Raw genomic sequence first — 21,992 nt, 5'->3', positions numbered from 1 at the left:
ATATGGAAAAGTCTCTCTGCTCTGTCAGTCAAACTAAATTATGTTAGGACTCTAAAATTCCAACACTGTCAAAGGGAATCTCTTGAGATGACAGCTCTATTATATGACAGTATTACACTATTAACTGCTAGGCTAACGAAGAAGCTTTGACATCATATACAGTAACCCATCTGTGTTTTTGTGTTGCAGCTCATTATCATTACCCATTATCCTTGAAAACATTTGAGAAAAAGGGCAGATGTGATGTTAAACCTAAACCTACCAAATTCCCTTTTAATTATTCTACTGTTTTGGCTTGAAATGAGCAAAAGCAGACCAACCTTTTACCTTGCATTCTTTGCAAGTGACACAAAAGCTTGACAGACTTAGAGCCAACATGGAAACCCAAACTGAAAAGGTGCAATAGTGTCAAGGAGCCATGTTTGAAAGTGTTCTTCTGTCCTGCCTAAGAGTTATTTATCAAATTATTAGGGATGCAACGATACACAAAATTCACGGTTCGGTTCGGTTCGATACTCAATATTTTTTCGACACAAAGAAATTTTCATGACTTTTTAATTTATCATTTATTAAAATTATAAATATATATTTTAACTCAAAAGTACAGTTTTTAAATGTAATGTTGCTGAAACAACAAAATAATAATAAAAAAAATCTATCTGATCGAGAAATCACTCATCTTTGGAAAAGAGAGTTTATTACAGAGAAATGGCTCTTTTCAAAATAAAAGCTATACTATACGCTTCTTCTGGGCTATATTCTCAGCAGCATATTAAACATATCAGGTCCCCATAAGGAGAATCATGTGCTAACGGCTGTCTAAATGACTCTGGTAAAGTTTGTAGCATGCGTGCTTGTTGTTTTTGTCTGCTTCCACTTGTCTTTGCATTAGGATGATGTCGGAGTAAATGTGCAGTCATATTCGTTGTGTTCCCACTAGTGCTGTTAATCTCGTTAAAATGACATTAACGCCATAACGCGGCAAATCTTCATTAACAAGTTACCGCATATCGCCCCATGCATGGGGCTTGACGGCGTCAACACATTAACTAGCTAACTGCGCTAACACACTACTTCCCACCAATTGAGCATTGCGTGGCACATCCGACAAACTGTTTTACTTTTGTCCATGACGCACTTACCATCAGGGTCATGCTTCACTTGAAAACCAAAATAGTTTCAAAGGCCAGATCTGAATGAAGGTGGGGGAGGTTTAATTTCGGGTAGCGTTGAGGCAGTTGCCATGTTGCAACGAGATTAGCTTCTGTCTTGCTAGCTTGCGCTGCGCTCAGTGGATCTGCACTCAACAGTGCAGCCTAGGCGGAGTAGTCGAACCCAGATCCACTGAGCGCTCAACACAGACAGCATCGTCAGAAGAAAAGTTGATACATTAAATAAAAAATTTTGTATTGTTCGATACAGATGCGTACCAAACCGAAAGCACTGTATCGAACGGTTCAATAACGATGTATTGTTGCACCCCTACAAATTATATATTTTTGTCCTGTTTGCAATAGCAATGCCTAAGGTAGCCTCAGTAATGATTTTCCATGAGAAACGGCCACCGTGCCTATTTTTGGGAAAAGAACTGGGTGCCTATATTGTTATGTACCAGTGTTATATTATAAAGTAGTTACGTTTAAAACTTACATCCATGCCCCTTTTCCTGTGCTGATGTCATTTGAAGACAGTTTATCAAAGATAAACCCGATGTGTTAATGAAAATTGTGAACTGAAATGTAGCTCCCAGAATAGGATTTTCCTCTTCCAAATGCATTTTGTCACAAGTGCCCTGGCTCAAACAATCATTATAATCCTAGATACTAGAGAGTCCAATGTAAGGAAGATGGCGAGAAGGAGGTAGACGTCTTTTTGTTTTTGCATTTCAAAGCCAATATATGTTGCTATTATTCTCTGAGGGACCAGGATGTAATGCACCCTAATGCTACTCCTTTATCATGTTTATGTCTTTGACCGTGATGAGATGAACGGTTTATCAAACTACTTTCTGATTGCAAGTTAAATGTGTTTGAACCAGCATAGACAGGGACTACCTCCAAGTCCTGCTTTTTGTTGTTGAATGATCCACAGTGTAATGACTGGGTAGGTTTTCCAATGTCTTGCCTCATACCAATGTTTACATATGAATGTATCCTGATCAGAACTGTTGAATAACATTTTAGCCAAAACAACTTTAATAAAGATGAATAATTGCATTTTGTGCTCGGCATACTTTATCTTTCCTTTTGTTTGAGCATTTGGAGATTTTTTTGTTTGGATGTTTTGTATGAGCTTTTTTTGTATTGATGTTAGGTTTAAATGTCAACCTTGCAATATCAGTGTTTTTCTCATTTTCAATAAAATGCATGATAATCATGAGCTGTTTTCCACGGCTTACTCAGTGGCTCTGAGCTGGGATAGGCTCTGGGCCAGTTGCACAAGCAGAAGAAAATGGCCCGATGGATGGATTTTTCAACTGCCTCCACTCTCAGGGGGACAAAAGGCTGGTTGAGTTTAACTGCATTGCTTATAACAATATTATTTCTATATTTGGTTGAATTAAGAAGTATTTAAAACTCCCTCATCCTCCACTAAAAATGTAACTGGTAATGATTAATAATGTGTTATTAAACTTATTTGTCTAACTTTAGTAATACTAATTAATTAATTACATTTACGTTTCCACTTCTTGCCCTTCATCACCTCACAATCTCTTTTGAACTGCCATCCTTCCACCACAATCTGCCCAATCCACCTCCCAGTCTGGCTTCACTCCAACTCTTTGCAGAAGAAAGTACACACGACAAATTAGGTTTTAGAGGCCACATTGCTAGAGTTACCGCACTACTAATTGTGTGTCTTCAGATATTCTGCTCCACTTCCTTAATCCTTTAAAGCTGTGTCAGGGTTTTTCTCCCCTGTGAACAACTTTCACCACAACTGCTGGTGCACATCAGGGATTGTGCAGGTGCTCATCTACTGGAAATGCTAAGTTTGACTAAACTGCTCCCACTTAGTTTCATTAAGTTCAGGTTCCCTATGGGCTTTACCACCCTCACACTGCATTTATTGCATATAAATAAAGTTTTCATAACACTGCAGTTTTTGAGATCTGAGGTATCTGTTTGGTAGTTTGTAAAAAAAAAAAAAAAAGTTTTCAAAAGTAATTGTTTAAACATATATAATGTTGAAATTATGTGTTAGGTCATGCACAGCTTACATGCTACACATTATTCAGTTTAACTTGCAATAGTAGTATTACAGCAATAGTAATCCTGTTACCTCAGTGTGAGTAAGGTGTATGATGCTACACTGTGACTGTTTGGGCTACTTGTGTAATTTACATATTCTGCAGTTCCACACTGATGAATGTTCATCAGTGTGGAACTGCATTGGAGAGGAGAACAACAGGAGAAGCTTTGTCAGCAAACTGGGTGTTCAAATTAACTATAGAGTGGTACAGATGGCAGAAACCGTGCTCAGAGAGATAATTTAGATTATTGTCAATAAAATGTGAATGTAATGGTCATTGATTATCATATGGCTTTTTAATTGGAAGGAAAGGGAATTGTATATTATAATCTCTATTGAAGAACGGTAACAAGAATGATGCTCTGTGCTTGCCCTGCCTTCCCGTTAACCAGACATTAACACTAATGGCCAAAATGCTCCACTTCAGAATGCAGCCTCCAAATGTTAGCCTGACATCATGTAAGCCACCTCCTAAAGACTTAGGAAACAGCTTATTTAATATGACTTCACTGGTGCACATTTTCCACACTTTCCAAATTTTCTGGACTTTTGGATCAAATATACTCAAGTACAATGTGTCAGAAAATACCAAAACAATGCTACACTGAATTGATTGCCTACATGCTAGGTTCATCCTGGCTTTAGTCTTTATGCTAACATAAAGTAACTGGCTGCTAACAATATAATCATTACATTAATGTTAAAAATCATCAGTTTGTAAAACAACACATTCAATGCATTTCCAAAATTCTATTGTTTAAAATAATTTCAGCCATCAATCTTTAATCAATGAGGAGACAAATAATGTAAATATCACTGTGGTACTATGAACACAGTGGTCACAGGGTTACTTGTGTTGTGAAGTAGGTCGGGGCAAAGTCAGTTTTTCTTACACCAGCAGCCTTTTTGTATTCACAACATAAACTGTCGTGGCTATAAAAATCTTTGTGTGTGCGGTGTGTGCTCCCCTGGCATATGGTCCTGTATAAAAGGTTTCTTAAGGTGAAGTTAGAGTACTTCAGGACATTCTGTCTCTGCCAGTATCAGTATCCGCATGTGAAGTGCAAATGGCAGAAATTCGATTTCCTACAATTGTGTGTGTGGGAAAGAGAATGTGTACGTGTCTCACAGCGTACTCACACTTTTCTCAATAAGATTAATCTCTTTCTGATGCTTTCTGTCTTGTTCAGTACATCCATGCAGCTGCTCAAATTGCACCTCCGCCCTGTTCACAAGCTTACAGAAGCCCATTTCTGCCCCTCCCATTATGCCTGGGAGACTGTACTACAAACTGTAGCTCAGGCACCACAGAGAGTAAAAGTGGCTGATTCAGCTTCTGAAAGATAGATTGGAGAAGAAAAAAAAAAGGAGGACAGGAGTGGCAGCATCTCTGTGTGTGTGTGTGTGTGTGTGTGTACTTCAGAGCATCTCTGCACCCCAGCAGACAGCAGCAGAACACAGGTCATCAATGGAACTGTCAGATGATCCAAGGTCAAGGGAGCAAGACGAGGCTCCCCCAACACCTCTGCCCTATGTGTCCCAACTGAAAACCAGCAGTTACAGTGCAATCCAGCAGCATGGCTACTCTGCATCCATCTACCTGCGAAACAGAGAAAAGCTGGAAAGGGTAAGCAACTTCCTTACAAACATCAGTTACTTTTTTAAAAGTGAAGAGGTAAAGTTAAACCTTGATTATTGTAGATGTGTAAAACTAGCTAGAAGAAAAAAGGTGTCAGCAACTGTCAAATATGCAATGAGCCATTCTGTGAGTTTAGAGGAGCGATTCACTCCATCTGCTGGAAATCCATTCACTTTGCATGCTTGTGATGTATCTGCTTTAACACTGGAGTATGCAGCTGAGGTTTGTTGCCTCCAATGAAAATAAATTACAACTTTCTTTCCAGCTGGTTCACACCCAGCAAATCCACATCAACCCAAAAAGGACAAATGCTCAGGTTTACCTACCAGATTTTGCAGATTTCTTAGAGTTTGAGTCCGTTCTCGTCTTTATAAGCATTCGCGTTTACTTAAGTATTTCTTTAAACATTATGCTTTAAAGCTGTGAAACCTGACTGAAACTCTTCATTCCCCTGCAGATGATCTGTTAGCTGTTTTACAATTGTTCGAGAAATTTTTGAGATAAAATGAAAGTTTAAGACAGCTGGTTCAAGTGATGGCTTTTCAAGTAACAGTTTAACTACTGCTAGCTTTAAGGCCAATGGTAGCCGATAAATAGAGATAGGCTGATTATATTTAAGATTGAAGATTGATGATTTGTTCAGAATGATAAAATCACATGATGCAAATAAGGAATTATCCAAAAAGGGAAAAGTAAGCTATGCAATGGCTTCTCCCTTTAGAAGTCACCACACCGAATCATCTGCCTCAATCTTACTTCATCTCTAGCATCATCCTTTGTCACACCAGCCCTCTGCATGTCCCCCTTCACTTTCCACGAATCTTCCTCTTTCCCCTGGTAGTTTCATATCAGTGAACTATGCCAGTATATCCGCTATCCTGCACCATGTTCAAACCATCTCAGTCATGCCTCTCTAACTTTAGCTCTAAATCACTTAACTTAAGCTGATAGCTTCTATAGACTAATTTCTAAACCTGTCCATCATGGTCACTGCCTATGAAAATCTTAAAATCTTCACCTATGCTACCTCCTGCTTGGTGGCTGGATAAATATCAATCTGATATGTATCTCTGACCATTTTATGTGTTAGCATTTTTCACAAAAAGGGAAAAATGTCTAATATTTCTAATTCCTTTTAAAGCATTGCACCATTACTCCCAACACAGTTCTGTTGCACAGAATTTTAACTCAGAATCGAATCTTTCCAGACATGATTTAGATCCAGTTAGGCCAATTAGATCTTCGGAAGCCAGTTAATATACTTAAAATATTGAGCAGAATTGATGAAGCTATGCATTTACGGGGTGTCCTTCCAAGAGATTCACTTACTTTCTTTCCTGTTTATAAGCAGCAGAACGGTATAAAGCCATTTTCTCTACATTCCCTTTCCTATTGCTGCAAATTGTCCATCATAGCATAAAAATCCACTTTATCTGCATTTCAGTAACTTAAATGCCCACTGAGATATTGTTGTTACATTTAAGAGAATTGTCAAGAAAAACTAGCTAACCCTGTTCTCATTCTTGTAGTAATAAAGCCAAAATGTGTGCATGGCAAGGTTTTTAAATCATCATAATTACACATACTAATGTGTTAGCACTGTGTGGCTCTTAAATGTGAGACTATTAATTAGTTCTTTGTGTTGGAGGACTCTACTGCACATAAGAAAATGTCCTGTACAGAGAGACAGGAAGGGACGAAGTGTAAAGTTTGCTGTGACCTCTGAAGCCTCCTGCAGAAAGCATTTCTTCAAAAGAGAGCATGTGAAGCATCACCATTATTAATATAATGTATATTCAATAAATTAGTAAACAAAGCTCCATTACTGGTAAATTGTAAACAGTTTTCTGGAATGACTGCTTACCTTGAGATCTTAATAATTTTGTATCAAGCAAATTCTTGGTCATGAAAAAAAAGTTAAACATTAACTGATTGTCTGTCTTTTAACCATGTGGCCTGTTAGCTGAAGAGAACTAGTAAACCCAGTGCTCTGCTGGGGACAGACAATTACTGATAGAGTGAGACAACCTAACAGGATCATTTTTCATTGCTGGATCCCTATCTGCACCCCATCCACACTCCCTTTGGCATGTTGCCTAGCTGTCTCCTGTGGCGCTGTGCCCAGTCAGCTTTCACTCAGCACATCACCCTGACTATGACGTTAGAAAACACCACGTCCTGTGCGCTCATGGAAAACCTGCTGTTGAGCTTTCGGTGTGAAGGTGAAACACCTATACACAGAAGCGTTCTTCACAGGCAATCACAGGGGGGGTGTTTTAGCGGGAGGGGAGGTCACCTTAATTAATGTGGAGCTAGTAAAAGGAGACAAGATGTCATATAGAGTAATTATAAATGTAAGCCTCAAAGGACAGTACAGATGGCCTGTTAAAAAGTAATAAAGCATTTTAAATTGAGTTTAAAAAGCAGGTGCTTTAAATGCATCTTGAAACATTTAATTCTAACAGAAAGGACAAAAAATTTGAAGAAATTTAGGATCCATTTCCTGTTTTGTAAAACAGAAGCAATAAAGCTAGCTGAAACATTTACACCTCAAGATACTTTCACCATCATCATTTTTCACACATACCTCTACTGCTATAGAACCCTTATATTTGGATCATTTGCTCATTGTTGCTTGGTAGGTATTCCATGCCTTACTATTCAAAAGTCTATCAGTGAAATGACTGTGCAGTTACTAAATTGTTTATGTCAACAGTTTTCTGTCATGACCGCCAGTGACCAGAGTCTCACTCACTTTGTTGCTGAGCTATAAATTGCCCTTTATAACTCCGTCTGAGCTTGTGATGGTTGGGAACACTGAAAATCCAATTCGGCATGTCACTTTGTTTCTTTCTCAGTTTGAAAGTGTGATTGTATGACCCCATGTGTGCAGCTTTAGGAACATTCACCTCTCATGGGAAGTAACTCAAATAGTTTTGTTGACCCATCCCTTTCTCTCTTTCTCACTCTCTCTCTCTCTCTCTCTCTCTCTCTCTCTCTCTCACTCTGTCACCCACACACACACACATACACACACAAATGCAGTTTGACGTGCAGAGGGCACCTGTCCTAGACAGGCAAAGCAGTTTTCCCTGTTACGTTTTTATTCCACTACTACGAGATCTCGTCTTAATGTGTCTTTTTTTTAGTTAAAATTCAAACTTTGTACTCTGCATGCATTTTGTGTATTAATGTGTTTGAAACTTTGAAGAAAGAATGTATTCATGAGTATTAGTTGTATTAAAAGAGTCACTCCAAAACTCTACAGCACAAATTGCTTGTTTGACGGGTTAATTTGTGATAAAGTCCACAAAGCTATGGAATACTAGCACTGTTGCAATATTTTGCTGCTAGCCTACAGAGTCTGCTGATAAATGTTACTTCAAGCAGTTCTATCTTACTATATCAGTAGCATAATTTACTGACCTGTCTCTGAGAGTCATTCTTATTTGCTCCCAGCCATGCAAATACATCTGTTTTTGCCTAAGAGAGTGAATGTAGCAAAAACCCCTCCAGCCTCTGTGGCATAGCTAAGTGCTAATGCTTTTTTTGTGGCAAGAATGTTACTAACATGCATCTATATAAATGCTGAGTGAGACAACTGCATCTGCTGATTAGCACAGCTGAGGCACACCCTGATGGAAGTTTTATTTTTGCAGGTATTTGTTCATCAATTAAACAATGTTTAAATTGAAAATTGCACCGGATGATGGCTCTGCATAAGATTTCAGGGAGTCGCTAAAGTTACTACAGTTCAGCATGAAGGAGATATGAAATTTAAAGCAAATTTTTTACTGATGAAATTGTTGGTATGTATAACTTAAAATTAGAAAAATCAACACATTTCTTTAAAGTTTACTTAAATGCAGTAGTGCATACAGATTCCTCCTAACATTTTTCGACCTCACATACAGGTCTCATAAACATAACAGAAGCGTACCTGCAGTTTGGAGCATATGTCGTTTTGCTGCCATTAAGCATATATTCATCTGTGAGGAAAGAGTTGTGGGGGGGGGGAGGAGGAAGGAAAAAGGATTTTACATATTTCATTTTTTTCCCCACTGAGACCCTTCTGTGCAATAATATGAGGAGCTCTTAAAGCTATAGCAGAATTGAAACATGGTTCATTCCACTGGAATAAAGCAAATCTACTGCAGTGATTTAAACAAAGTGGGAATTAAAGAAGATAATTATGCCAACTTCCATTTATATCAATTATTAATGGGAGCTATAGGGCTTTTGTAGATGCCTCAATATTTTCTGAGTGTAACCGTGAATGCTGAGTGTGGGTGTGCATGCGCCTGCATACAGTATGGTGAGCAGGCATGTGCGATCTACTGAGTCCAAAATATTTTGGGGGAGTTTTGCTGCAGCTGTCACATTTACTAATGGCATGTTTCAGCATCGCTCCCTTCTAAGCACAGACCAACTGCTTGCTGCCAGATGAGTTTTATTCACTTGGCAGATAAAGGAGGGAAATACAGCTGGAAAAGGAAGAGAAGAGGGAAAGTGAGGGAGGGGGAGGAGGGTACTGGAGCTCAAAGCTACGGCTCTTTATTGGCCATTTTGAACAAGAGGGGGTTGGTCTTTCATCTTCTCTCTCACCGCTTCGACTGTAAGGCAGACAGTGAACCGCACACACAGTTCACACACAAGTACACACACACACACACACACACACACAATCAGCTGCTAGAAGAACCATGTCAGGACACATAACAAACCAGAAGCTGATGCCCACACAGACAGACCTTTTGGGACACTGAGGTACCTGCAGGATGAAGACAAGGACCAAGAGTGAAGACATCAGATTTGAACAGGCTGAGGGCTGGGTGGAAAAGAGAGGCAAAGATGTGTGACTGAGCTCCTGTTTCCCACCTTGTAGTTTAAAGGAATGCTGCTCTCATGGCAGGACCAACCCCACAGGAGCCATTAAAGGTGATGTTTTTCAGCTCTTTCTATATTTAATAGGCAATGTTAGTCTCCTTTTGGCCATAGGTGGATTGCAATGCATGTTTTTTCTTGGACTTTTTTCTCTAGGTTTCAGTACACCAGTGTTTCACTGCCTGATTGATTAAACTCTTAAATTCCTTATCTTTTTAAACCATATTAAAACTAAAAGCTCATATGTATATCAAAACTTTAGGTTTTCGTCAAAGTGTTTTTTACTATCCAAGATTTTTTTAATATAAATCAGTCTCTCCTTTAGTCTTTAAATGATGCAAAATGGCAAATAACACAGCCATCCTTATAGCTCGGTGCACAGTAGTTGCAGTTGCCACCAAAAAACATCTGATGTAAAATAATTTTGAGAAAGAGACTATTAGCATATAAGAGCTGGAAATGTTGCTTTTTTTTTCAACAATTATGTAAGATAAGTTTATTAATTACAAACACTGTTTTAAATGCAGTAGCAAACATTACAAAAGTTAAGAAAATAACTTAATAAATTACAAAAACAATTGCCCAGAACCCAATCAAATGTGTCCAAACTGGAAGTATTCAGAAGTTGTAACCACTCACATAATATTTGCTTGATAAATAATTATTTTATCAATAATTCAAATTATTTAGGGCAGCACGGTGGCTAGCACTGTTGCCTCACAGCAAGAAGGTCCTGAGTTTAATTCCACCATCAGGCCAGCATCTTTCTGTGTGGAGTTTGCATGTTCTCCCCAAGTTGGTGTGGGTTCTTTCCGGGTACTCTGGCATCCTCCCACAGTCCAAAGGCATGCAGTTAGTGGGGTTAGGTCAGGGGTGCCCAATCCCGGTCCTCGAGAGCTACTATCCTGCAGCTTTTAGATGCATCCCTACTCCGACACAGCTGAATCAAATGGTTTGATCTCTTCAGCATGCCATCATGTTTGGCAAAGGCCTGATAACAAGCCATTCATGTGATTCAGGTGTGTGGGAACAAGGATGCATCTAAAAGCTGCAGGACGGTAGCTCTCGAGGACCGGGATTGGGCACCCCTGGGTTAGGTTAAATAGAAACACTAAATTGCTCATAGGTCTGAGTGCAGGAGTGAATGTGAGCGTGAATGGTTGTCTGTGTCTATGTGTTAGCCCTGCGAAAGACTGGTGACCAGGGTGTACCCTTCCTCTCACCCTAAGACAGCTGGGATAGGCTCGAGCGCCACCCACGGCCCTAAAATAGATAAACAGAAGCGAATGGATGGATCAAATTATTTAGTAGTTATTGGAACAGCTATCTATTCACTCCTTGCCATATTAGGCTATTTTTTCCTGTATATTAGATGTGTTGTTGTCCTTTTACAGCGACATACTGCATCAGTACCTTCTGTAAGTGGATGACCTATCTCACACTGTCAGTTCTGTTCATTTCCTCCCAGCCATGTGCACATCCACAAGTTAAGCATGGTCCTTGACTCTGCTAAATGTAATGAAGAGCTCAATGGCCTCAGAGGCCAACAGAAGAGTGTATGGTGCACCCAGCTAGCACCTGTCTTTCAGCCTCACTGCCCGAGGCAATATTTGAGTCCACAAACCTCCTGCTGTTCATATTTCTATATTTTGATGCTGAATTGCTTTTTTTTATTTTTTTATTTTTTTTAATAAAAGCTGTAGAATTTTTAGACGGAAATTTTCTTTTTAAGGAAAAACCCCCTGCTTATGCTGCCAAGATAATCAGTGGGATGCAATTCATTTGACTGATAGAACACAACAAAAGAGAATATGTAATGTGATGTTGACAGCTCACCAACTGACAAAACAAAACAAAAACGCCTAAGTGCACTTTTAAAACTGTGAAAATCAAGACTCCTCAGGCTGGATCAGGGCTCCAACATTACAACCTCTGACCTCATACTGACTGTCACTCTACCTATATTACAAACCCTACAGACATACACTGCACACACATACATGCGCACAAATATTGCCTGCAATATTGCTTAACATAAGTGTAACGTTGGCTGCCACCTTGACACAAAGCTCATAAAACCCCTTTTCAGATGGGAATTGCATGGACAACAAAGCAGTCGGTATGACGAGAAGCAAAAACTTGCACTTTCCAATACACCTTATAGACTGGATTTAGTGTGCATCAATTTGCTGTCAGCTGGAGAATGTTCTACTTCACTTGTCCGGCTCTGTAGCATAAAGTGGGATCGTTGAAGCTGGGGGATTTTTTGCTCCAGAGCATTGAAATCTGCAGTATACTGGTTATCAAAGCAAGGTTTCTGCTGTCAAACGAAGGCCATAGTTGTTATTTTGATCGTCATTATTCACATTGCACAAGTGTTTATGTGCCCACAGTGCACAAAAGGGACACACAAAAAAAGCAGAAAAGTTACTGCAGCACTGTTCACAAAAAAAAAACCCCTCCAGAAATAAAACATTGTGTCTGACATTTGTTAGTGTCGTGTGTGTTTCTAATGTATCTTCCAGACCCAGCAGAAGTGCATTGCCATCTTTGCCCTTGTTTGCTGCTTTGCTGTTCTGGTAGCACTGATCTTCTCATCTGTGGACATTTGGGGGGACGATGAAGATGGAATCACCGAGGAAAACTGCAGCAAAGACTGCCAGTAGGATGTTTCGCAAGATTAAAGGAAATTGTGGAGGTTCCATTCATGTAAAGCACAGTGTATTCACAGCGACTGTCTCTACTAACTCAACATAGTCTTAATCTGGACTCAATCATTACCAATTCAGAATTACATATTACTATTTCATTATTTAATTCTGGTAGAGATTTCTGATGTGGATCTGTACCTCACTTTTTATTGTTAAAATCTAGACCCATAAAAGGATTTATGTGTAAAGGCTTTGAGCTGCTGGGTTGTTGTGTTGGTGGTGTTCCTCTTTAAAGCTCCAGACACTGAAGGAATCTTTTATTTTCAGCATTGTACTTGTGGAGAACATTCCAGACGACCTCTCTTTCTCCATGGATGGCAGACCCCACCTTCCTGTCTCCGTTGGCTTTCACACACTGTTGGACCAGGCGAAGCACTCAATTGAAGTGGTGTCATCTGCCTGGGACTTAAACTCCTGGGACCTGGAGACAATCCCAAACCCCGCCAAACAGGTACAAAGTCACAGTAACCAGTCCGGTAGAACAATGAGCCAATTGCATTTCCCATTTGATCTGTAAAACCAAATGCAATTTAATAAGGTTATTCCTGCAACGAAATAAGAGCTGCCCTTCTAAAAGAAATGCAGGAACATTGGTCAGTCGCTGCGCTACAGTAACACAGAACATCATTCTCTTCCTCAGGGTCAGCTTTTGTTCCAGAGACTGCTCAGGCTAAAATCTCGTGGGGTTAAGCTGAAGATTGCCAGTAGTCTGACAAACTCGACTGAGCTGAAGGCCTTGGCAGCACACAGTGAGTGGATGTGGCATTTTTATTTCAGAAAGGCAATTTGTTGTGTCACTTTGGCAAACAACAACGAAGATATACATTTACAATTCATCCGACAACCCTATAGAGTTTTATTAACGAGATTCTCATCCTCCAGGATACATTTAGTTGAGTTTCTTAAGCAACCCACTTTAGGACAGCAGAACCACACTGTAGGTATGGCATGAAATATCAATGACCTGCCTCAAGGAAAACAGATGCATTTACAGCATGCAGCAGCACCCAGGAGCTCTACACCATATGCATCTGCCAGACTTCACAATCAAGGCCAAAAAACCTTGAATGGATGAAAATGTACAGTCTGGTTTCCTGTCAAATACTGCCTTTCAGACTGCCTGCGTTGGCCCCTGTTCTTGTCAGACAGTACAAGGCCAACTGTCAGATTTACACAATTTTCTCTTTCTTTTTCTCTTAAACTTTTCATTTTCTCTCTTTTCTGTCTCTTTTTATCCTTCACACGGATTAGATGCAGAGGTTCATTTTGTTAACATGACACTTTTTACCAGAGGCGGACTCCATTCCTCATTCTGGATAGTGGATCGGAAGCACATTTACATCGGGAGCGCTGATATGGACTGGAGGTCACTCTCCAAGGTAAAAGCGCACATCAGCATCTGGTTTGCTGGGTCTTTAAAGAGTAACACATAATGTAAATTAGCCACGCTTTCTTTATGCAGGTACTGCAGCACTGCCAACAGAAATCAGGAATGATTTAAGGTTGTTGTCTGAGATGGTCAGAAAGACAAGTAGCATTTCACTTTTCATTTAGTATGTAATTCATAATAGAGCAGGAACCAGAATGCATTAGCATACTGTAACCTGAAGTGATTGCCCAGCCCTTTTTGGTGCTTCAGCACTGGTTGGAGGTAGGACTGCTGTATCAGTGTAAGTCACAATGAGCAAGAAGGAATGAAGGAATAGCACACATACACTGGATGTGTGTAGTAAGCACTGCAAGCCAGACACATATGTCTGAAATTGACCCTCTGTGGTAACAAACTGAAACCTCTGTGTTCCTCCTTCAGGGGCACACGTTAAAAAAGAAACAGACAAAAAACAGAAACACCAAACACAAAAGAAATTTTCTGCCATCTATTTAATGAGCAGACAAGAATGTATTTAGGACATCTGTCTCTTCTTCTTTCATTTTGTTGTTTTTACCCACACTAGCAGCTCTGTGGATTGCAGTGTTAGCCTGCTTGTGCTCCAGTTATTTAAATTCTTTGGTAGGACTGGAATAATATCCAGCTTATTCGCTTTTAGACAGATTCCTTTGAAATGATTATATATCTATGATGACATCCAGCTTATTGCCTTTGTTATTGTCTTGACTTTTCCTCTTTTTCCTCTTTTAGCATCATTTTATCATATATTATTTTTGGCTAAATACCTTTAAATTAGTGATATTCTATAATAGTACCTTTCGCTCTTCATTTTTATCCTATTTAATCTGAAAATTAATAGAAGATCATCAATCCATGAAACGTTACTATTCTCTCTCTGAACTCAGTCCCTTTCTTTAATTCTTTTATACCCTCTATAACGTCTGCAGAGCACACTCAATATTTTAACTTTTCTGCTGCATCACCTCTTCCTACTTCTTTCTCACACACCACAGAGGAAAGAACTGGGGGTGGTGGTGTATAACTGCAGCTGTCTGGCTCTGGACCTCCACCGAGTCTTTTCATTTTACTGGCAGCTCCACGAAAGGGACTACATCCCCTCCATCTGGTCAAAGAGAGTAACTGCTCTCTATGGAAAGAACAATGCCCTGCAGCTACAACTTAACTCCACCCCCGCCACCGCTTATGTGTCTGTGAGTAACAGCTTTCTTATGTTACAGGACTTAGTGCATACATAAATCAATTCTTCACAAAATGCAGTGGTTCATATACTTCTTGAGGCACCAATTTCCTGCCTCGGGGCTTATAGTGAATGTCTTTATAAGAGTGTTATTACATATTAATAACAAATATAAACAGAAAATGATTAATCATCTTATTATCGCACTAAGGAGCAACTTGAGTCTGAATATCTCACTACGTTAATGAATCTTGTTGCTCTCAAAGCGACAAGACATTTATCAGCTACATTTAAAACATTTATCATCTTATAGGAAACTAATGGAGCCATACTGTCAAGGCTGTTGGCAAACCAACCTTGATCTTTTGCCCCACTTATTCTAGTAATGATAAATGGTCGTTGAAATGTGCTTTCTTGTTTTCTTTCCTTTTTCTCTGCAGAAATGTTACATTGAAATGTATATACCTATTTTTATTAGTGGATTGTGTATTCTTTGTTGAATTGAAACACACACATTTTTGAAAGTTATCCTAAACTTTAACCGTGTGTCTCAGTTGTTTCATTTTTGTGATTTTTACATAATTTTGGGGACCAAACATGCCTTGTCCTTTCTGTAGACCTCTCCTGAACTCTTCTGCTCCAAAGATCGCACCCGAGATGTAGATGCCATCTATCAAGTCATTCAGAGTGCAAAGACATTTATCTTCATATCAGTGACAGACTATCTCCCTCTGGTGAAAAGGAGTTTCAGAGGAACCTCAGTCACAAGGTGTGTGCCGGGGCAAGCTTTGACATTTAAATCCTTTTTACAGGAACATTTATGAGGTCATTTTACATTCATACTGTACATGTGTGTCTGTATCAGAGGACACAATTCATGGCAAACTAGAATATACCCAGAATATAGCAACGTGGAATTTTCGAACTCTATGCCCTTCAGTATCTTTAGACTGAAAAGCATTGTCCACAATAATAACACTAGTTGGATTTTTAGGTATTGGTCGTCTATCGATGAAGTCATCAGAGAAGCTGTGGTATTAAGAGGGGTCAAAGTTCGTCTGCTCATAAGCTTCTGGAAGAAAACTCATCCACTCACCTTTAATTTTGTGACCTCCCTCAAGTCACTCTGCGTTCAGCTTTACAATTGTTCCCTGGAAGTGGTAAGCGAATCACTTACACCTGTAGTTTTAACTACTCATGGACAAGTTTTAATTCATACTGCACTTATGAATTATTATTTCTTATTATACATGCTTTTTGTTAAATTGTTGTTTTTTCTAGCGTTTTTTTAGTCACAAGGAGCAGAACGATGACATTCAGCTTGGGCTCAACCACAACAAGTACATGGTGACCGACAATGCAGTCTACATTGGTAGGAAATATAATGTGTGTTTTGGGGTTTTTGCAGGTTTCAAAGTATCTTAATATAAAGCTTTTGACAACAAAAATATGCATAGACTAACTGGCCACTTCATTAGGTACACATTGCTAGTATGGAGTTGGATCCCTTTTGCCTTCAAAACTACCTTAATTCTTAATGTTAACATTTCCCAAAGGTTTTTGTCCATAATGACATAAAAGCATCAAACAGTTGATGTAGATTTATCAAGCAGCACGTGATAAGAATGTCCTGTTCCACGACTTCCCAAGAGGTGCACTACTTTATTTAGAATAGTGACTGTAAAGGAGATTTGAGAACAGTGAACTCATTGTCATGTTCAAGAAGATTTGAGCTTTGTGACATAGTGAGTGCTGCTGGAAACTGCTTTAAAAGATGGGTACACTGTGGTCATGAAGGGATGAAGAAGGTCAGCAAGCATACTAAGTTAGGGTTGGCATTTAACAGATGTTCAACTGGAAAATGCTATGAGATACATAAGTATGCTGTTACCACTCTCTTTTTGTTTTTATTACTTATAGCCAGGAGGTATCTATTTTATCATAGCTTTATCCAAAGATTGAAATGGGACAATGAGCCTGTTTGTCCAAAGGGAAATAAAAGATCATCTTACATTGCATTTGTTAATTCAATATAAAACAAAACAGTGGGAAATAAATTTTTTGAGGTACAGATTTTTATTGGCTTTTTTAGTAGCTGGGTTTAGTGAGTCATACCACATACCAAAGCAAAATGTATAAAACTTGAACATTTTAACTTGAGCAATAGCTCAAACATTGCTGTATTGGCTTGCTTTATGAGCATATAGACAAGAAAAGACAAAGAGCAAGATGAGAAGAAAATAAAAGACTGTGAGTTTCAGATAAATACTTTAAGTCAGCGGTCCCCAACCCCCGGGGCCTCGGACCGGTACCGGTCTGTGAGTTGTTTGGTACCGGGCCGCGAGAGTTGAGGCTCAGGTGTGAAATGTATAGTTTTCAGGGTTTTTATCGGTTTTCAGCGTTATTTTGTTATCGTCTTTATCGTTTACTCGGTTTTCCTGGGTCTTTTCACGTGTGTTATGAATAAATTTTCTTTTTTTCGGTACCGGTACTAGTTTTATTTTGTTGTATTTATCCGCGACACCTTAAAGGCCGGTCCATGAAAATATTGTCGGGCATAAACCGGTCCGTGGCGCAAAAAAGTTTGGAGACCGCTGCTTTAAGTCAAAGGACAAGTCACAACCACAAAGTGTCTCACATATGGCTAGTTCAATCCTTACAGCTACAGTACATTTTATGGGAAGTCATATCATCACAGAGGTTTGTGAGAAAATTCCAGAAAGTTACTGTGCTTTTCCAAGAAACAGTTCAGGAGAGGATGTTTTGTGAAACAGGGGACATGTCTTTTAACTAAGACTGCTAAACTAAACTAGCACTGCTATATTTGATTCTTACTCGCTCATCCAAAGACACACAAGCACCAAGTGGTATATACATATGCAGACACATATCAAGATTCAAGATACAGTAATGTAAAGCTATTTCTTTTTAAATAATGACTTTTACGGGCGCTATCTGACACTGTTGTCTTTGTCGCTCACAGGGAACCATGACTGGGTTGGCAGTGATTTTGCTATTAATGCAGGAGTTGGATTGGTGGTCAAAATGAACGGCAGTGCTGAAGACAGAGGAGTGACAATCCTGGAACATGTCAAAGCTACTTTTGAAAGGGACTGGAGGTCCCGCTACGCTCAGAGCCGACATGGAGTCAAGGATCAGCAGGGAAAATACAGAAACTTGCAACAGGGAAAAAAAAATATGGAAACTAAGGAGGAAAATGAATGGAACTACCCTTTATATTTATAAGCACAAAATGTCTTTTCCCAGTATGTCTTAAAGCCCCATAAGCCTAAATATGCTAGTTCTTACAAATATGTACACAAATAAGAATGTAAACCTACTCTATACTGTATGACTTGCCAAAGTATTGCTTTGACTCAGTATTATAATAATATATGTTTAATTGTTGACTGTTATATAAGCATGTAATACTGCATGCATACCAAAAGCAATATCTCAGTATTAACTCAGTATTAACTATATACTAGCACAAGCAATGTGACAAAAACAATTCTCTCTATGTGTAACCCACCAAAACAGTTTACATACATCCACTATTTTTAAGTCCTTCATTGCATTTTATATGTTTTTAAATCTACAGTTTGGCTGCAACTGTAATCAGGTCAGATCCTGAAATGGCACACACCGGCATATGCAGTAGTTTTATTCTGTTCATCATATCTCTTAAATTATTCATCTGTCTTCATAAAACATAGCTTTTTCCTTGTTGGTGTTGTTTTTATTTCAGTCTGCTGGTATGTTTAGTGCCCAAAATGTTTCACTATACAAATTTGTATTGCTGACAGAACAAAAGTATTTATAGGTATGTTTTGCCTTATCCTGTCTTTCCATCCAAGCCAGTAATAAGCTGCAAGTTAAATGCTCAAAAGCCTGCAGACAAAAAATAAGCCTTGAATAGTTTTGGTTTAAAAATGCATAATTTAAATAAAGGATTTGAGAGTTCTCAAGTGACTCATCTTACCAGCACTTCACAGTTAATAACTGGAAAAAGACAAATTTACTAACAAATCCAAGTTTGAGATTTGGGTCAGCACCACAACACCCACACTTTTTTAACATGACAGCAGGAGTATTCAGGACTGGGATTGTTTTGCCCTGAGCTGGACCATTGGCGTAACTTTGTGCTGAACAATTAGGGGTCGGGGGGACCTATATCGACTGAGCAAGAGGAATTTCTGTTCTTCAAACACGTGCTCAGGCCTGTGGTTTACATCTTTAACCTCTTAAGACCCGAACTCTTCCACGGCATGCATTTTTAATTTCTCTTTGATATTTGGGAATATTGGGGCCCGATGAATGTAAAAACAAAAAATTACCAGATTTTTTTTTACCTTATTTTTGTTTTTAAGAAAAATAAGAGCCACATATGAGGATATTCGTTTAAAACTTTGATAGAACAGTAGCAGTATAATGTCCTTTTAAGTGGATATCAGGCCCTTGTAGAGCAAAATTGAGTAATTTGGTCTAAATAACCCAAAATGTGATGTCCACATATGTGGACGCCAGGTCCTTGTAGGTTAAGGAGATGCATTCATACTGCAGCAGGTTAGTAATTCCCAACACACAGCTCAGAGTGGATCTAGTATGCTCATGCTGTATTTTTTTTTCTGGGAGTCCATTTGATCAACCATGTGGGATTTACAGTTATCTTCTACATGACACTGGTTCAGCCCCACAGTCTTTCACTATCTGAAAAAAATTACTCTTTACCCTTTAATGCCACATTTCCTCTAACTGAAGGCCCCATCACAAACAGGAGGATAGTGCTGCCATGCTCACAGACAGAGCTGTGTGTGATAGCCCTGCTAAAGAGATTCTCTAGCTCAAAGGAATTACTTCTACTATATATTAATGAATATATCTAATATCACAATGGGCATCCAGATATAGATATAGATATATTTAAGACTAATGAACATCAAGGATTGGTACAAAATAATCTTGTCATTGCCCATGATTTTGCTATTTTGAGTTCTTAGTTCGAGTTTGTTTTTTTGTTTTTTTAATTAGAGTTTATTCGTTTCCTCAGTTCTTTCTCTTTGTTTTCCTTTGGTGTCTTTTCCCTTTATTAAATTTACTTTTGTGTCTGAGGTTCCCAGTTTAGTTATTGTTATTTTCTTTCTGAATTACTTTACTCGTTAATTGTCTTCTGTGTCTCATATTCAGTTCCTTCTTCCTCCCCTGTGATTGTGTTGATTCTGTGCACCAGTGTCTCATTTCCTTGATTAACTTTTACTGTGTGAGTATACATAGTGCTGTCTTCTCTTTGTCTGTGCTTGCAGTTTTTGTTTATTCTCCTAGTTTGTTTGCATGTATCACCTCTGCTGTTGGATTTATGAAACTTATTATTTATTGGGCTTTTATCCACCAATAAAGTTGCATTTTGTTTATCCCACCTGTATCCTGAGTCTATATTTGGGTCCTTAACCTAAAAACTGTGACATATCTGACCTCAAGCTTGAACGGAGGCACTTAAAGACTGACAAAGCCAAGTTTGTTCAAACACTGTCAGACAATGCTTGGATAAGACAGGTTATAAGGCTTAATCTATCCGTCCCATTTACTGCTTGTCCAATTCAGGGTCATGGGGTGACTGGAGCCTATCCCAGCTGTCATACGGTGAGAGGCCACATTTGAGCTATGGCCAAATAAAACATCTATCCTCTGAGATCAAGTCAAGGTTTGTGGAAAAAGGAAAATAAGGAAAATATTTTTCAGAATATTTTTGGCCACTCAAGGGTGGACAGACAAACAGCAAACTTACAAGAAAATACCCAAAAAGGAGAGAGAAAAGTGTTACCTGTACACTAAAAACAGAAGTATTTGTTTCTAGGCAATGTATTAAAGGCCAAGTTGTTTTCATTTCTCCTGCTCATTTGAGCCATTTAAAGATTTCGTCCTTAAGCAAACGTCTGAACCCATGGTACTGTGAGTGATGGGAGACAAGAAGAAAAATTCTTCTGTATAAAAATGTATGATAATGTTTATTTGTAAGTAAATGTGGAGGATCATATGTCATATCGAGTAATTAATTTCTGTATCTTTCTGTAGCAACAATTACTAAAGTCAAGAGTGGTGCAGCCCACTCACAAATCAGAAAATTCAGTGGGGCCTTAAATCTTAACTTTAAACAAAATGAAAGTGATGTATTTCCTTGAACATTTTACTCAAAAAAATATAAGCAACACAGGCTGTTGGCTATAAATTGCTAATGCTACCTAGTGTTAAGGCCAATGTATGACCCACTTTCAGTACAAGAGCAAAAAAATTTAGGTCAGATTAATGAGTCGTACCACAAACTAACCTGCTATTACCAATTTGAATTCTGTCTTATAAATCAAACTGTCTAACTGTACATACTCACTTGAGTGAGTAATTTCAACCACAATTTCTCTTATTTCTGCAGCCAATCTGCAGTACCTTTGATGCCTAGCAGGGTGCCTCAACCCACACTTTAGGAACCACCATTCTACTGTTCTAAAGCAGTACACATTTACAGTTATTGTTGGAATCATAAATGAACAAAACATATAGAAAGATCAATTGCACAATTGTTCATGATGTTATCTTACGAGTAATATTGACCAGATATCAATATCATTCAGGGTTATTGTGACACTCTTAATATAAACACAACTTTACGATTTTAAATGTATAAACTGTAATTTGTAGCAATGGGAATTGCATTTACCCATGTGTTCCGCCCGGAGTCTTGAGAGTGTAACACCGGAAGGTGAGAAGTAGACTCATGACTGTTTATTAAGAGTTTAAAATAAGTTTACATCGGACGAGGGAAAGTTCAACCGAGCATCTTGTGGAGTTTATAGAGAGAACAAGATGAAACATAATTTATCTAGAAATTGTGCACAAAAAATGTATAACTTAAACACGAGGTGG

At 38.7% G+C, this 21,992-nt stretch overlaps 1 protein-coding gene across 2 annotated transcripts; it reads left to right on the top strand.

Moving 5' to 3' along the window:
* Nucleotides 1-4,720: 4,720 nt before the first annotated feature.
* On the top strand, nucleotides 4,721-18,320 carry pld5 (phospholipase D family member 5). Of its 2 annotated transcripts, none has more exons than XM_085356314.1 (10): nucleotides 4,721-4,879; nucleotides 12,301-12,437; nucleotides 12,754-12,937; nucleotides 13,127-13,235; nucleotides 13,738-13,865; nucleotides 14,890-15,087; nucleotides 15,692-15,843; nucleotides 16,069-16,234; nucleotides 16,356-16,446; nucleotides 18,058-18,320. In XM_085356314.1, the coding sequence occupies exons 1-10, from the start codon at nucleotides 4,721-4,723 to the stop codon at nucleotides 18,318-18,320; spliced, it is 1,587 nt and encodes a 528-aa protein (XP_085212440.1). The 2 variants fall into 2 exon arrangements, with proteins under 2 accessions (XP_085212440.1, XP_085212441.1); XM_085356315.1 differs by lacking the exon at nucleotides 4,721-4,879 and adding an exon at nucleotides 9,797-9,829.
* The last annotated feature ends 3,672 nt before the right edge of the window (nucleotides 18,321-21,992 follow it).

The sequence above is a fragment of the Diplotaxodon limnothrissa genome, linkage group LG6 (genome assembly GCF_057381915.1).
Source record: "Diplotaxodon limnothrissa isolate DT_005_m linkage group LG6, D_limnothrissa_male_GT1.1, whole genome shotgun sequence".
NCBI lineage: Eukaryota > Metazoa > Chordata > Actinopteri > Cichliformes > Cichlidae > Diplotaxodon > Diplotaxodon limnothrissa.
Note: the sequence above shows the minus strand (reverse complement) of the source record. Positions and strands in the feature narration are given on the sequence as shown.